At 41.3% G+C, this 16,893-nt stretch overlaps 2 protein-coding genes across 2 annotated transcripts in view; one reads left to right on the top strand and one right to left on the bottom strand.

The window, feature by feature from the left end:
- Positions 1-16,893, top strand: part of MED12L (mediator complex subunit 12L) — a 709,720-nt gene that overhangs the window by 217,142 nt on the left and 475,685 nt on the right. The window lies entirely within an intron of this gene.
- Positions 6,436-7,422, bottom strand: P2RY14 (purinergic receptor P2Y14). Its single transcript, XM_088447705.1, has one exon. The coding sequence runs from the start codon at positions 7,420-7,422 to the stop codon at positions 6,436-6,438; it is 987 nt and encodes a 328-aa protein (XP_088303831.1).

Genomic DNA, 16,893 nt, shown 5'->3' with positions numbered 1-16,893 from the left:
AATTGAATATCGCTTTCCTATCTCCCATCACTTTAGACGGGAGATCGAGCACAATAAAACTATTGAATCACCCCCAGTATATTATAAATATGTCGTTGTACCAAAAAAAAGCACATTTCATAGATTACATATTTAAAATGTTGGTTTGCATTAATGCCCACCGTTCCCATGTATTATTTCCTTTTATATAGATTATCTGATATAATGTATTTGTTTCCGTTCCAGTAGAACAAAACTGGGTTAAGACAGCTACCATAGAAAATGAACCGTGGTTCACATACATTATTGGTATGGAAAACACGGTGAAGTGGAATTAGTATATGGAAGTATGGGACTAACAATAACATGACCCTTAAATCTTCACAATTGCAAAATACAGTAAATGTGAATAAAGCATAAACACAAAGAATATAGTATCTATGTATTTTGTCAAGAGCAATTTAACTTGTTTTAAGGGATTGTAATATTAAGCTATACATAATACACATATATTATCATTGTTTTAACAGTACTTCTAAATTGCTCACAGCTCTGGGCATAATTCTGCTTGGCAAGGTTACTCAGAACATAAAATTATTATTATATTATATAATTATGCAGATATCTGATTGGCTGTGGATCAGCCATATTGTGACAGTGCAAACATACTCAACAGGTTCAGGTGTGAATAAGTAAAGTTTAGTTAGCTCATTTTTGTATGTGGCTGTTGTTAATCTACAGTATGTGTGTGGTCCTGCACTAAACTCATAAGAAAATAAACAGCATTTCTATTACACATAGAGACAAATAACATATATAGCAGTGATTTAAATGTGATCCCTAACCTAGTTTTGTTCAGAGATAAAGATTTGCCGTTCATATAACTGCCACCAGCGTTTAACTTATTTGTCTTTGTTATGTGAGGTCTTGTAATTTAACCAGAAGCATGAAACCGTGACCGCTAGTTATTCTCATCTTACATTAGATCAACCCAGTTTGTGTTCTTCCACAGCTGTGTTTTTCCTGGACCTGGTCTCTTTTCACAAAGATATCTAAAGGCAGAAATACATGTAAAACTGCATAACCAAAAATGTTCCTTGCGACAGAGTAGGTGCTATAAAATCTATTATGTTCTTCAGGATGTTTAGTTTTCTTTTGTTTTTTACATTTACCCTTAAATTACCCTGTACAAAATGTAGCAGATGGTCTTGTTGAAAACACAATAGGGCCACATTTATATTATAAAGAGATGTCTTTATAACTTATTGCTGGCGCACACATTATGGAGTAGATGTTGCTGTTTGTTACTGGTTGTATGCACAAAGAGAGTTTGGGTTATGGATAGCAATATAGGAGAACAGACTACAGGTGTGACTTGCTAGATGCCCATTGCAGAGCAAAACCACAATATCCATTGCGTACGGGATCGCAGTTGCAGGCTGTGCCATGCTCCCGAAACGGTCGTGACATGCCTGCGTTCTTTGCTGCCATTCCTTGTTACCTTCCTCAAACGCTCCCTGCCTTTTCAATTATATTGCAAGTAAATTGTCGCTGCAAGCGACTACGGTAATGTAATTTGGTGTATGTACCATGCGACTTAGATGCAGGCGCAGATTGCTGTTTATCGCTCAACTGCGAAAATATCGCCATAAGGTACAACTCTGAAATAGGCCCATTGATAGGTCAGTTCATTAGCAATCCCTGTTACTGAGGATAGTGAAAACTATACTTGAAAAATGACAGAAGATTCTACAGTTACTTGTAAAACACATTTATTATGCAATATTAATATTTATTTGTTAGATGCCACAAGCTATACTCAGGGCCCGATTCAGACCCGCTCGCAAGCGGGTCGATGCTGACCCAGTGCGCACGCGTGGCATGCGCAACGCATGTGCGCGAGCCCCGTTGCGCGTGAGACCTTCACTTGCTCCAGGGCTCACAGCAAAACGGGGCGGTTGTTGATGTTGATCGACAGCTCACCCCGTTTTTTACGCGGGAGGGGGGGGGTGGCTGAACAAACGTGGGCGTTCCCGAAGGAATGCCTGCCGTTTGTGGGCATCTCTACTGACATCACTCGTGATGTCAGTAGTGGACTTCTGGCTCTATTAAGCTGGAAGTCCACTCGGCATTGCGAGTGCTGAGACCCTACCTTAGGGTTTCCTCGCAATGCCGATGGTCGCGATAATCGCGACCATCTCCTGCCCGCTCGCACTAGCTGTGGGTGGGCATCCACAGCTTAGCGAGCGGACAGGAATAAAAATAATAAAATACTCCCCGCCCTCTATCAGAGCGTTCGCTCGCAAACAGCGAGCGGTTCTGAATCAGGCCCTCCTAACCGTACAGGATGTACTGTATACATAAAAAGAGCGCATATATACAAAGCCCAACAGTGAGTTGGAAGCATAAATACAAGCATTGCAGTAACACCATAAATAGGTAGTGACAAGTACAGGGAAAGGGTAGGTCAACTCGCTGTAGCTATAGGCCCGTATTCAATTTGGAGTGAAAAGTCCGTTGCCGGACTTTTCACCGTCATCGCGGGTTTTGGGTGCGAAAAAGTATCATGATCGTCTCCGCTTATCCCCGTATTCAATTTGGAATCGGCAAAAATGGGACCCGGCAAAACTGAAATCGGCGAAAAGTTCTGCGAGTTTTAGAGAAATCAGCCTGACACCACCCAATAGATGCTCTGACATGGGGGATCACTATGGGTACTCCCGATTAGCCCTGGTGAATTTATGTGGTATTTTTTAAATGGTCTCAATAGGCGCTATTTTGCATCTTCCAGCAAGTGGTGAAGAATAGCATTTTGCTACTTTTTTGGGGGAAAATAAGTATTTCCATCAAATTTGGGGTACATGAAAATGGGTGCAAGCATATTTTAAAGTTGCTAAAGTAAAGCATTAAAAAGCGGCAAAAACGCACCTTCAGCAAAGACCTGCAATCAAAAATACACCTCCCCCATACTTCCAGACCCCCCAAAGGCTATTTTTCTAGTTTTTTATTTTGTACCCCCACTTTGATTTTTTTTTTCTCCCATTTTTTCAGAGTGCTTTTTTGGGGTGTATTTTGTGGGGGGGGGTTTTGCGTTTTTTTGACGCAATTAGTGTCAAGTAGTTGTAAAAAGGGTTTAGGCGGTTGCCGCAATTTTGCACCTCAAAACCCTGATTCTGCACTTTTTTCCCGCCGGATATTCATAGGCAAAACTATTTCACCTATTACATTGCATTGCTTTATCGCGCTGACGAAAAGACGCTGAAATTGTATACGGGGATAAATTAAATCGGTGAAAATTACGTCATCGGCGAAAAAGTATTGCCGAAACTGACTTTTCGCTCCAAATTGAATATGGCCCATAGTCAGGAGGCAGTGGTGAGTCACAGGAGAAGGCAGACAGAGCTCTCAATTATCCTGATCTTGTACCCAACATATGGGTGAGCAGACATAAGACAAAAAGCTCTGGTGATAAAGTGCAAGGGAAGAATAAGGGGTCTATGTACTAAGCAGTGATAAGTGACAGAGTGAAAAGTGATAAGTCTGTGATAAGTGCTAGCCAATCAGCTTCCAACTGTCATCTCACAGCTGTTTTTGAAAAATTACAGTTGGGAGCTGATTGGCTGACACTTATCACAGACATCACTTTTCACTCTGTCACTTATCACTGCTTAGTACATAGACTTCTAAGTGAGAAGAGGGCAGTTCCAGGGAGCTTACATTCTACAAGGATGGGATGAACAGTTGGAGGGAGACCTAGGAAAGACACAATGTGAGTAGGAGGATGAAGTGAGAGAGGAGTTAAGAAGAGGGCTGGTAGGCTATAGTGAACAGGTGTGTCTTAAGGGAACGTTTAAAGCTTCGGAGAGTGGAAAAAGTCAGCTTTGGTGAGGGAGCACATTCCAGGATAGGGGGAGAACACTTAGAGGTAGACATGGAAGGAGTAGAAGTGGAGAGGGCAGGAGGGAGTATGGACAGAGATGAGGTTGGAGATGTACAGTAGGTGGAGAGGAAGAATTCAGGGCTCTGTGGTTTAAGGACACATCTCATAAATGTCCTTAAACCACTGAAGTGGAAACCATTGAACAAAGTAAAAGATAATGATATGCTTGTGCCTGAGGTATGTTATTGTTTATGATAATGTTACACATTCAGAAGTATGTACTTTATTACAGGCCTAACAAGGCTGAAAATGTATATTGTAGCACAGAATGTAAACTTTCCTATGCCTACATCACCACAGACCTCAGCACCATTACAGTGGGGATGACTTATGCTCCATTGAGTGTAAGCTATTGCCTTCTATTATGAGCTGCTGTAGGCTCTGAAAGTTCCTTGTATTTTTAAAGAGAGATGATATAATGTGTTCTATACATGTTACTGTCACAAATTACCCCTTTACCTTAACATTAGCTTCTAACAAATTTCTGAGACCGGGTCTGTGCCAAAAACATCCTTGATCAAAAGTAAATGGCACATAGAATGATCATCGGGGCACATAGAATGATCATCGGGGCACATAGAATGATCATCGGGGCACATAGAATGATCATAGGGGCACATAGAATGATCATCGGGGCACATAGAATGATCATCGGGGCACATAGAATGATCATCGGGGCACATAGAATGATCATTGGATGGTGTAGAACATTATTTCTTGAAGAGTCTGCTCCACCTCCCAAGTCAGTGCTGGATGAGTCACCTGACTTGATCACCACAAATATATTACAGCAGACTTACTTTTACCACTTTAAAAATAAGTCATTCAGTAGATCATTGTTATGATGGAATAATCTTTGTTGTCAGAATATATACAACAGTACTAGTCAGCTAGGAGGTTTCTCTACCTTGAAACATTCTTTCCTATCCCATCACCTTCAGCAAGTACTTAGGTTTAATATTAGTTTTCACCAGCCTTACTTATCTTATTATTCTGGTGCTGTCCTCTTCTGCTGCAGGCGCTGTCATTTTTATTGGTCCAGTCTGTAACCTAATTGTCGTGTTTGTTTGTGTTCTCAGGTTCCAGCTCACTCAACATCCCTGGACACCTTTTGCTATTAATAATAGTGTGGCTGTAGTGGCACATTATAGTATGTCTTACATTACCATTTGCTGTCACTGAATAATACATAATCACTATAGGTGGTCAGGGTAGCCTGTGTGAGTTGGAAACTTTGAACTCCTTCAAACATGGTACGTACTGTATAACTGTTCATAGCCTAAACCCTGGTGACATGCAGATCATTTACAGTATATCTTGGTCAGTGTTAGATAAAGGTTGAATGCAAACTGTGACGACACATGGGCCACTAAAACTTGGAGTCAAACAACAGAACCATTGTTCAATTGGACGACACACATGGGTGACAAAATGGGAAGTGACATGGCTGTATATCTCTTGCATTAAGTAGCTCGATCATTTCCAACTTCATTGGGTGCAATGACCTCACATAATGATTATGGCCACGTGCATGGATCCATTATCTGACATAATGGATGTCTTTGTTTTACACACACTGTGATTTTGGGTCTATTGCACAATATCTTATTTATGGCTGATGAAAGACTATTAGGGCCCATACACCTACGCGATCAGCATCCGATTCACATCGGATTACCCTGCAGTCCCGTTGTCATCATTTCTTTTTTTACTTAGCACAGGATCTGTCGTAAGATCAATCCTGTGCCTCATGCGCTCATTAGGGAATAGAGACAGTCATTGAAATGACTTGAATTACCACACGATGGATCGCATGTAAAAAAAAAAAATGCCACGATCTGAACACGATACGATAGAACATATGTGCTGCACATATGATCATAAGATACGATTTGAAGGACCCACGGGAGCGCGCATCGGATGAAAAAATGCACGATTTCAACAAGACTGAACGTACGTCGAGTCAAAAATCATGTGAACGTCTACAAATCGCGTAGGTGTATGGGGGCCTTATTAGAGCAATGTAATCGCTTGCAAATCAGGCACTTTAAAGTTGGAAACGACCAGCAATGCGTGCGCCTGCTTGTCGTTTCCGACATCAATCATTGGGCAAACATGCTGGTCAACCTGACGATAACGTCAGGTTCAGCATGTTACCAGATGATTGATGAGCCTGCACTGAACGACTGCTTGTTCAGTGCAGGCTTATCACAGACATAGAACCAACAGCACGATTACAATGTCGTAATGGTGCTGTCGTTTCTATAGTCTGCTAGTGGATGGGCAGCATTGGGTATACAACAGATTGATGGAGGGGGGGGAGTAAGAAATGATTTTAGGTGGAGAAACCCTTACAGATAAATATTTATGTCAGACTCCAGAATGTACAACTGATGAATTATAAGCAATAAATAATATAAAATTCATGTATTATATCTACTTGTATGGTGCCTCTTACACTGAATTTTAAGATTTGAGCTTCCTTTTTTATGTTAAACATTGTATAAGAACACTGACTATGTATATGACATTCTGACGGTCTTTTCTGTTTCTTGGAGTCTGTACTTAATTTGTAGTTTTTTGAACAGCATATGCCTAAATGGTTGGCACATGAAGAAATAAATGACAGGATCAAGACAGACATTTGCCGATGATAACAGCAAAGTCACCTCTTTCAAATAAAACAAATTTGTTGTTTGATAGCAGGTGTATCCAATAGCCGTCTGACTTATTGTGTATGGAATTCGACATAGGTGATATGGAACAAAGCAGACGCAGAATACTATCAATATGCTGTATATATTGCGAGTGGACTTTCGCCCAGCATTTGAGCCTCTCCTAAACTTTTGGTGAGATCTGTATATTTTCCTTGAAATAGACACATAAAACATTAAAAGCAAGGAGAAAGTAATGACAAATATGCAGATACAGATATAATTAGAAGCTTTGTGCCACTGGATGCCCAGCGTGCTTTTTCGCTTGGCACAACTTGGTTTTTCTGTATCGTCTTGGTATTGGTTGGTTAGGATCATATTAGGGATTGAAATAAAAGCCATGACTGCCCATACCATTGCCGATATGACCTTGCTGTAATGGACACTTTGAAATGAAGTGGCATTCATTGGTCTCACAATCTTGTAGTACCTATCAAATCCAAGAATACCCAAAAATACTATTCCAATATACATGTTTAAATAAAATATAACTGCAGAAAACCGGCAGACAAAGATACGCAACTGCCCATTTCCAAGTTCTGCATCACTTATTATTTTCATTGGGAACGTGAGGGTCATTAAAAAATCAGCAATCACAATGTTTTTCAGGTAGACAATGAAGCTCCTGCTGCTGGGGATGTAGCAGAATATCCATAAATTCAGTCCATTTAGGAAGAACCCCACAATGAAAATCAGAGAGTATATAGTGGGCAGAACTTTGGTGACTACATCTGCATTAGGATTACAATTATTAGAATTATTGGCTTTCTCCTCTGTGAAGTTACTCATTTTTTCTATTAAGAGGCTGTTCCTTAATTGGCTAATTTATGACACCACTGTCTTACAGTGTCAAAACATGCAGAGTATGGTAAAGAGAATAAATGTCTCCTCTTAATGGATTGCAGTCTAGTTTGTGAGCTTTCAGCTGAAAGCTGCAGATACCAATGAGACACAGTAAAGAGTTCAGAGCCACGGCCTACAACGGTCTCCGTTTCTTTCTTTATTCGTTCTTCAGCCTTTTACTTCGTACAATTTGAAATTGATTGTAAGTGATATTGTGGCCATTGTGTCTGACAATGATTAAAGACTGTGAATATTTTTGAACCTAGGTAAACTAGTGGAGGCTGTTTGCTTTGGACTTGCTATCTTGATGAAACACAGTTCACAACATTTCCAACCGCTAAATCACACTCTCCAGGTTGAAAGGTTTAATCCCCAGACTGTTTCTTACACGTCTTCTGTGGCTTCTGATTGCTTCCAGCAACAGCTGCAGAGATAAAGAAATGTGTTATAGCCAGATAAATATAATAATATAGAAGTTAATAAATCCACCCTACTGTACCTACAAACCCATCCTACTGTACTGTAACTATATAAGTGCATTTTCCAGGCAACATAGATTTTAGATGGGCATCATCTGCCATTATTCTATACATGATGGTTTTCTATAGGAATCAGTATGATTAGTATGTTCAAATCTCGAGAGCAGAAGCACGGCAGTGAAGATGCCAACAGGTGAGTATTTTTCTATTTACTAAACTAACCCCCCCCCCCAACCCTCCCTTAGGGGTACCTAACCCTTACCTCCCCCCAAGTGCCTAACCCTAACCCCCCTCTAAGTGCCTAAACCTAACCCCCCCTTCCCCGCAGCCTAACCCTAACCTCCCCCTGGGGGTGCCTAACCCCCCTGCCTCTAGCCTAAACCTAACCTCCCGGGGGGTGCCTAACCCTTAGTCCCCCCCCTGGAGACCCTAACCTAACTCCCCCTGTCCGCGCCCGGCCTACCATCGATCGTTAAGCCGGGTGTCGGGCTCCCATCGTAGGACTAATGATAGGTGTCAGGATCTCGACGCCTGTCATCAGACACTTGCCGGGATTTGGCAGTCGGGAAGCCGGCGGTCGGCATTGCGACCATCGGCTTCCTGACTGCATCCCTTTTGTATATCAGCTATAGAAACCACCTATGTTACAATTTATCAATAAATGTCACCAAGTCTGTGTTAACAATACCGGTATGTAGCAGTACTGTGTTAACAATACCGGATATATACACGTGTGTAGTGGCACTAAGGGTACAGGCATGATCTTTCAATTCCTCTTAGTAGAGAAAATAAAAAGTATTAAAATGGGTTATAACAATATTTTCAAGCTTTTGAATGAAAAAAAGAGCTTTATTTCATAATAAAGCTTTTTTCAATTGTTTTTCTTCTGCTATCGACGTCCTGAGAGAACTTTGTAAAATACTGGTAAGCTTCCTCGAGCAAAGTTATTTTAGGATTGTTTAAAGTCTGGATATTCAAAATAGGGTTTCTTAAATGGTTATACATTCATGCAGTGTGAAACACCATGCAAAACAATTGGGTGCCGGTTGGATGCTTGACAATGAAAAGGTGGACAATAATTGGTAGACGCTAGAGGGTCAACATGACAAAAGGTAGACAATATAGAAAGTTGATGTCTAAATGATCTACACGTTTTTTTTGGGAGGGCATTCGGGTTAGGGTTAGGCACTTGAGGGTTAAGGTTAGGCTGCTGAAGGGACGGTTAGGTTTAGGCTCCAAGGGGAGGGTTAAGTTAGGTTTAGGGTAAAGATTAGGGCTAGAAAAAAGAATGGTGTCGACACTTTCCGTGTTGACCATTTCCGTGTCAACCTTTTGAACATGTCGACCTTCTGTACTGTCTATTTTTTGCCACGACGACCTTCTTCCATGTCGACCGTCTGGTGTCGACCAAATGATTGTCGACCTTTTCGTTGTTGCCTGTTTGTATCACAACCCAAACAGTTACCGTACCTTAAATTAGAGACGAGTATGTTCGGTTTTCTGAAAACCGAACCCACCGAACATTGCATATCGGAGTACTTCCAGGCTCAGTTTTCCCCATCAGACTCGGAATCCAACACGAGGGAAAACGCCATCTTCCCGTATTGGATCTCTCATGTTTTGTATTCAAAGTTCCTCACTTGTGATCGTGGGCACCATTTCACACAGGACGCCGGAGGGTTAGGGTGGGCTGTGGGCTGCAGCACTAAGTCAGTGTCATAGAAGGGCTGTGGGGTGCAGCTAAGCGCTGCTATGGCAGACTGTGAAGAGCTGTTGGATGACTGCAGCACTAAGAAGACTGTGTCAGTGAAAAGCTGTGGGGTTGAAGCACTACAATGGCACTACTGCTGTGGCTGTGTCAGACTGTGAAGGGCTGTGGGGTGCAGCACTAAGAACTATGTCAGTGAAGCGCTGTTGGGCGCAAACCCTGCTGTAGCTGTGTCAGACTGTGAAGGGCTGTGGGGTACAGCACTAAGAACTGTGTCAGTGTAGGTCTGTGGGATGCAAGCACTGCTGTGGCAGCACTGTGAGGCACTGTGTTCAGTGCAGGCAGAGCCGTTACTAGACTTTTTGGTGCCCTGTGCCAGAAAGAGCATTAGCGCCCCCCTATTTTGCAAATAGGGACATAATGCACCCGAAAAAGGGGCATGGCCTCATAGGGAAGAGATAGGGGAGGCTAGGAGATGCTGGGGATAAAAGAAGAGGAAGCTACAAGTGAGAATGATAATAAACAGAAAATTATCCGACCCAAACAGCGCCGCCCCTGCCCTGCGGTGCCCTGTGCCACGGCACAGGCCGCACTAGCCTAGTTACGGCCCCGGGTGCAGACACTGTGTTAAAAAAACTAAAATAAAATGTCAAATAATAACGTGCATTAGGTGCCAGTGTGCCACCATTCCTATAAGTGCATTGAGTTAGAGCAGTGTGTAAAAGGGGAAAAAAACTTGCGTTTGTTGTTCAACAGGTGTTGTGTTAAAAATAATGTTCAGGTACCATGCCTCTGTTAATTTAAGCGCTGTGAGTTGCAGTATAAACTTGTGTAATTTTGTTAAAAAAATAAATAAAAAAAATTGGTTCTAAAGCTTTGATGTGTTCAGGCAGTACACTGTGTTAAAAAATAATGTTCACTAGGTGCTGTGCCACCAATAATATAAGCGCTGAGTGTCGCAGTGGGAACTTGTCATTTGTTAAAAAAGAGAAAAAAACTTTTTTTCTTGTTTTAAAACTTGTGTGTGTTCAGGCAGTGCCTTTGTTAAACAGTAACGTTCAGTAGGTACAGTGCCACCATTACCAGATGCGCTGTGAGTCTATATGGATCACGATCAGTCTATAGAAGAGCAAGAGCAGCAACCAAGTACTAGTGCTGCATCTGCTGCCAGACAAGATAATACTAGTACTTCAATATCTACTAAAGCCGGCGCTCAAGGACTTAGAGGGTTTAAGACAGGGCATCTGAAATCAAAACACTACTTCAAAATGTTAAAGAAAAAACATCACCTCAAATAATAAAGGGAAGGTTTATTGCAGAAAAACATAAAATTGCCACCATGCTATACACCACACGCAGTGGCATGTAAAGGCTCAGGCCATGGCTTTTATTTGCGAGTGGTGGTACTAGAACTGCTGTCAGTCATTTATCTTCTTCTGTAACCTCACATGATGATGCAGCACCTTCTCACTCAGAGGGCCTGATTCATCTTTGGGAATAGAGTATGATATATCAAGTACTGTAACTTTGAACCTGGATGAACCATGTTGCAATGCAAGGGGTGCAAATACCTACTTTTTTTTGCATCTAGGGTAAATACTGGATGCTTTTGCATGTAACCCACAAATACTGCACAACTTTATTGTTACACTGCAAATTATATTTCAGTTTGGACCCCTCCCAAATCTAAATCTCTCTGCACATTTTACATCTGCCCCACCTGCAGTGCAGCATGTTTTTACCAAGATGCACAGTTACTGGCTATATCTTACTCAATTCCCAAGGCTGAAACAGGCCCAGAGTCTAGAAGAGGTGTCTCTAATATAAAACAATGCAAATCAGTGCAGAAAAAATACACTAAGGCTGAAGAACAAACTGTGTATTCAGAAATATCACAAAGTCTAAGGGGTATATTTACTGAAATGCGTGTTTATAGAAGTGGAGTTGTTGCCCATAGCAACCAATCAATCAGCCAGGTATTTTGTGAGCACTTGGGGTAGGAGGCTACATCATAAAAACGTGGAAAAGCTGATGTTCATAAAAATGAACTTAAAATTCCACAAGGGAGACCTTTCCCACCAATTACATCAACATACAGATACTTCAATGGTGGATTCCAGTGGTGATGAGCTAATTTTGTGTGATGATGATTTTAACAGTGATGAGGATGAGTATGATAATATCTTCCAAGTGTAGAGAGAATTAAAAACACTGCTAGCTACCTTAAACTCATTAATAGATTATTTTGTGAGGTCACAGACAAACCAAGCTCTTCAGCCACAAAAGTGGCAGTCCCTGTTGCTGAACTGCTTGGTTTGTGCATGTCCTTTTTAATATACAACATAAGGTTTGGTGGGAGGTCTCAAGGACAATTCCATCTTGCATAATTTTTCTTTTCATTTTGGGCTGTATTTTGGGGGGGGCATTGGGACATTCTTTTTTTTGTAGAGGCATACATTTGTATTGGTTTTTGCTCTAATATATTACTAATTTGCAACACATTTTTAGCCAGAAAGGAATACAGTGTTAATAGTCAAGGATTACTGACAAGGGTTTGATACAAGAAGCCAAGAAAATTGAATTCTGCACACTCCACATCAGCCTATTACACTAACAAATATTAAGATGCTGAATTGCTGGTCATACTACACCCCCCTCTTCTCCCTCATAAATTGTCTTAGTCAATCAATCAAACAATTAAATTAACTAAATAATCTAAATAATCAATCTTTCTGTCCATTACCTGCCTTCCACTACATACATACTTCACCTCCATTTCCCTGTACTGCCTCTGATCTAGTTCTTGATTAATGAAAACATTCTTGGTTTCTATGGGGTTGTATAGTTTATTAAGCTGCCATCCTGTCTACCACTGTTGTGTGGCAATGTTCAACTGCTGTGTGTTTTGCTGCTGCTCTGATGATCTAGTTTAGCTAGCCAGCCTTTGGCCAATATTGATGAACAATATTTTGAGCTGTGAATTTACTAGAAATTAATGCTATTGGGGTTAATAATACAGTAGGATCAAAAACAGTCCAAAATTACATGATTTTAGCTGTCTTTATCAATTTTTGAAATATACAAATCCAAAACACATGAGGTTGGTTTTGCCAAAACATGATGATGAATTAGAACCAAAACATGGGGTCAGTGCACCTACCTTGCTATACATAGTTTGTTCCATACTACATAATAGTCTATGCCCCCACATTATATATCTACCTATTTCTTTCAGTCTCCATCCTCTCCCATTACTTGCTGTCTGTTGGCCATCTCCTCTTGGATGACAGGGCTCTTCCTTTAACTTAACAGCTCTAAGGGGCCTATTTATCAATTATATTATTTGAGGGATATACCCTGAAAACATCCTGGGATATCCCCTGGGTTTCGTTCAGAAATGCAGCCCCATAGAAACCTATGGAAGCTTCGTTCCTGCCAAATTTATCAAGCACCTGGCTTATGCTATATTAGCTATTGCCCGCAGCTTCGCCAACGATGATATCGCTTCTGCCAATATTTTTTCTATTTGAGGTGTTTTAGCTGTATTGCTTTGCATAGGGGCCCTGTCGCAGGAGTGGCCCACGTGACCAGCAGCGCTATACATACTGGTGGCAGCAGCGCCTTCACCCATCATTCACACCAATGTCACTGTGTGCCCAGTGCACAGACTGCTATGTAGCCTATCCTATTCAAGTGAATGGGGGCCCAATGCACCTCTCCTCCCAGCCTTTACCAGCAGCGCGCATGGTGCCACACATCTCTTGCATTGATGATGTCAATACATTTTGTTATTGTGCTCAGCTTTAACTTGACTAATCAAGATGAAACAAAATGCAGATTATTTCTAGGAGTTTCCACTACACAAGGATGCAGTTTTCAAGAAAATCGATTTAGTCGTTTTTGTGCCAACTTGGAGCAAACAGACAGACACAATCTGCTTCATGGATTTCATAAAGTGTAGGAGACATTGAGGGCCTCATTTATCAATGAGTTTTATCACTCACAGTAAGTGATAAAACTCGCTGCATATGATAAATGGTGCTCCAACCAATCAGCTCTCAACTGTCATTTTTCAAACAGATGACAGATGGACCATAGTATCATGTTCTAAACACCAATAATTTTATTAATAAAAGTAACTCATTTCCAGCTATATATAAAATTAATATGTATCCTTCCATGCAAAGTATCCTAATTAATTATTAAATGCTTTCAGTGTGTGTTTCAAATTTATACTGTCCCAGAACAATCCCCAGGGGACCCATATTTGTCATTTTCCGGTTGTCCGGTTTCAATGCCAATGAATTCTTTTCAAATACAAAACCACACAGATGCAAATCATGCCAATAATTTTGTTTGACTTGTATTGCTACAATGGATTTTCAACATTTTCAATACAGTCTAATAAAACAAATCAAGATGAAAATAGGCAAAGGGGTTGCAATAGGATATACAGATGTGTCCTCATACACCTAGCATCCACAAGGCGCGAGAGACTCGGCGACTGAGCCGCTCCAAGAGGTGCAGTGTATCTTCTTCACTTCAAATTTTGAATATTTCTGTGTAGTAAGGTTTTCAATAGGAGCGCTCTCAAATCACTGCTACTGCTCCTGACACCTCCTTCCTTCAGCTAGGTGGTTAAAGAAACAACAGTATACACAATGTATCAGTCCTGCAGCGCTGTGTTCTTAATGTCCAAATTTACTTACAATATATTTATATATAACATAATTTATCCCGTTTTTGTGAAGGCACGCAGCAAAGCATTGATAATCAGGAGGAGTGCCAGACCTCATGTGGCTCATATATATATATATATATATATAGAGAGAGAGAGAGAATAATTCTTTATAGATGCATCAAGAAAAGAGCTATCCAACAACAAAAACAAGGGATAGCAAAGGTGCGTACACACTGGGCTATTAAAGTGGACGACTGAACGATAACGATATCGTTCAGTCGTCCACTTTATTTTCCATTTTTAACACCAAAATGATTAACTATAATGACGACGCATGTTCCCACGGGTCGTTCGTCATTATCGTTCATCGTAGTGGTTGAAGTGGGGGTATGGAAAATGTTGGGTTGTACTTATGCATGCACTGGAAAAGGGGACATGACCACTCAAAAGAGGGTCCGCCAAAAAGACACTTTTTTTAATCTGTGTAGTGTATCACACTGTAGTACCCCATATACAAATGATGCCACACAATAGTAGTGCCCACAATGTAATGTCCACAGTAGTAGTGCCCCTTATACAGTGCCCACAGTAGTAGGGATGTATTTTTATGCAATCCAGTGCCAGCAGCAGCTGTAGAGGTCACTTGTTCATAAGGAATTACAGGCAATTGCGGAGAGTTGGGAAAGGAGTGGAGACAGACGGGGAGGCAGGGGTGTAGGTGGTCGAGGGCAGAAGGTGGACTAGAGGCAGGTGATGAGACAAGCGGGTAGGCAGGAGAGGGCTAGAGGCAGGTATTAGGCAGTGAGGAGGTAGGTGGGAGAGGACTGGATGGGGGGGGCAGGGAGAAGGACAAGGAGGCTTGCTGGTAGGCAGTAGAGGACTGGAGGTGGGTATGTGGGGAGTTCAGCTTGAAAAGTGAAAAATAAACTAAAATTTCAGCTGCTACCTGTTCAGAAATCAGGTCCTCTTAGTGTTAATAATAATTATAATAAAAAGGTGGCAAATTGACTTCCCTCTTAATTTTATCTTCCTCAGCTCCCCTCTTTTCATTAGTGTGATTGAGCTATAGGGAACTCCCTTGCAGCTCACTGCATCACTTCAATTAGTAGGTTAACGCCGGTGACATCAGCCCCTCCCCCAGTCGCGGCCGCAGCCCCTCCATCCAGGGGCAAACGCAGGATTTGTAAAGGGGGGTTTCTGCACACAGACACTCGGAGCATATTACAGACACTTACACTGCACATTACACACAGTGCACATTACACACACACACACACTTATACTGCACATTACACACAGGCACTTACATTACACATTACACACATACACTTATACTGCACATTACACACATACACACACTGCACATTACACACAGGCACTTACATTACACATTACACACAGACACTTATACTGCACATTACACACACTGCACATTACACACAGGCACTTACATTGCACATTACACACAGGCACTTACATTACACATTACACACATACACTTATACTGCACATTACACACAGGCACTTACATTGCACGTTACACACATACGGTACACTTATACTGCACATTACACACAGGCATTTACACTGCACATTACACACAGACATTTACACTGCACATTACACACATACACTTATACTGCACATTACAATCATACACTTACATTGCACATTACACACACACAGACACTCAGAGCACATTACACAGACACTTATACTGCACATTACACACAGACACTTACACTGCACATTACACACACACAGACACTCAGAGCACATTACACACATACACTTATACTGCACATTACACACATACACACACTGCACATTACACACAGGCACTTACATTACACATTACACACATACACTTATACTGCACATTACACACAGGCACTTACATTGCACGTTACACACATACGGTACACTTATACTGCACATTACACACAGGCACTTACACTGCACATTACACACAGACATTTACACTGCACATTACACACAGACATTTACACTGCACATTACACACATACACTTATACTGCACATTACACACATACACTTACATTGCACATTACACACACACAGACACTCAGAGCACATTACACAGACACTTATACTGCACATTACACACAGGCACTTACATTGCACATTACACACATACGGTACACTTATACTGCACATTACACACAGGCAGTTACATTGCACATTACACACATATGGTACACTTATACTGCACATTACACACAGGCACTTACATTGCACATTACACACAGGCACTTACATTGCACATTACACACATACACACACTGCACATTACACACAGACATTTACACTGCACATTACACACATACACTTATACTGCACATTACACACATACACTTACATTGCACATTACACAGACACTTAGGGCCTGATTCAGAGCCGAACGCTATTTGCGCTCGCTCGTTCATTAAAAAGGGGTGGCTATTCAAATGAACCGTTCACACTTTGCGGTCTGTTCACGCCTCTATGTCTGAACGAGCGAACAAAACTTGCGGTCGTAATTTTGAAAAA

Source organism: Taudactylus pleione, unplaced genomic scaffold (assembly GCF_031769625.1).
Source record: "Taudactylus pleione unplaced genomic scaffold, aTauple2 ptg000436l, whole genome shotgun sequence".
Taxonomy (NCBI): Eukaryota; Metazoa; Chordata; class Amphibia; order Anura; family Myobatrachidae; genus Taudactylus; species Taudactylus pleione.
Note: the sequence above shows the minus strand (reverse complement) of the source record. Positions and strands in the feature narration are given on the sequence as shown.

What these genes read in the sequence shown, in the direction of transcription:
- P2RY14 (XM_088447705.1), bottom strand. Translation starts at nt 7,422, where the DNA reads ATGAGTAACTTCACAGAGGAGAAAGCCAATAATTCTAATAATTGTAAT.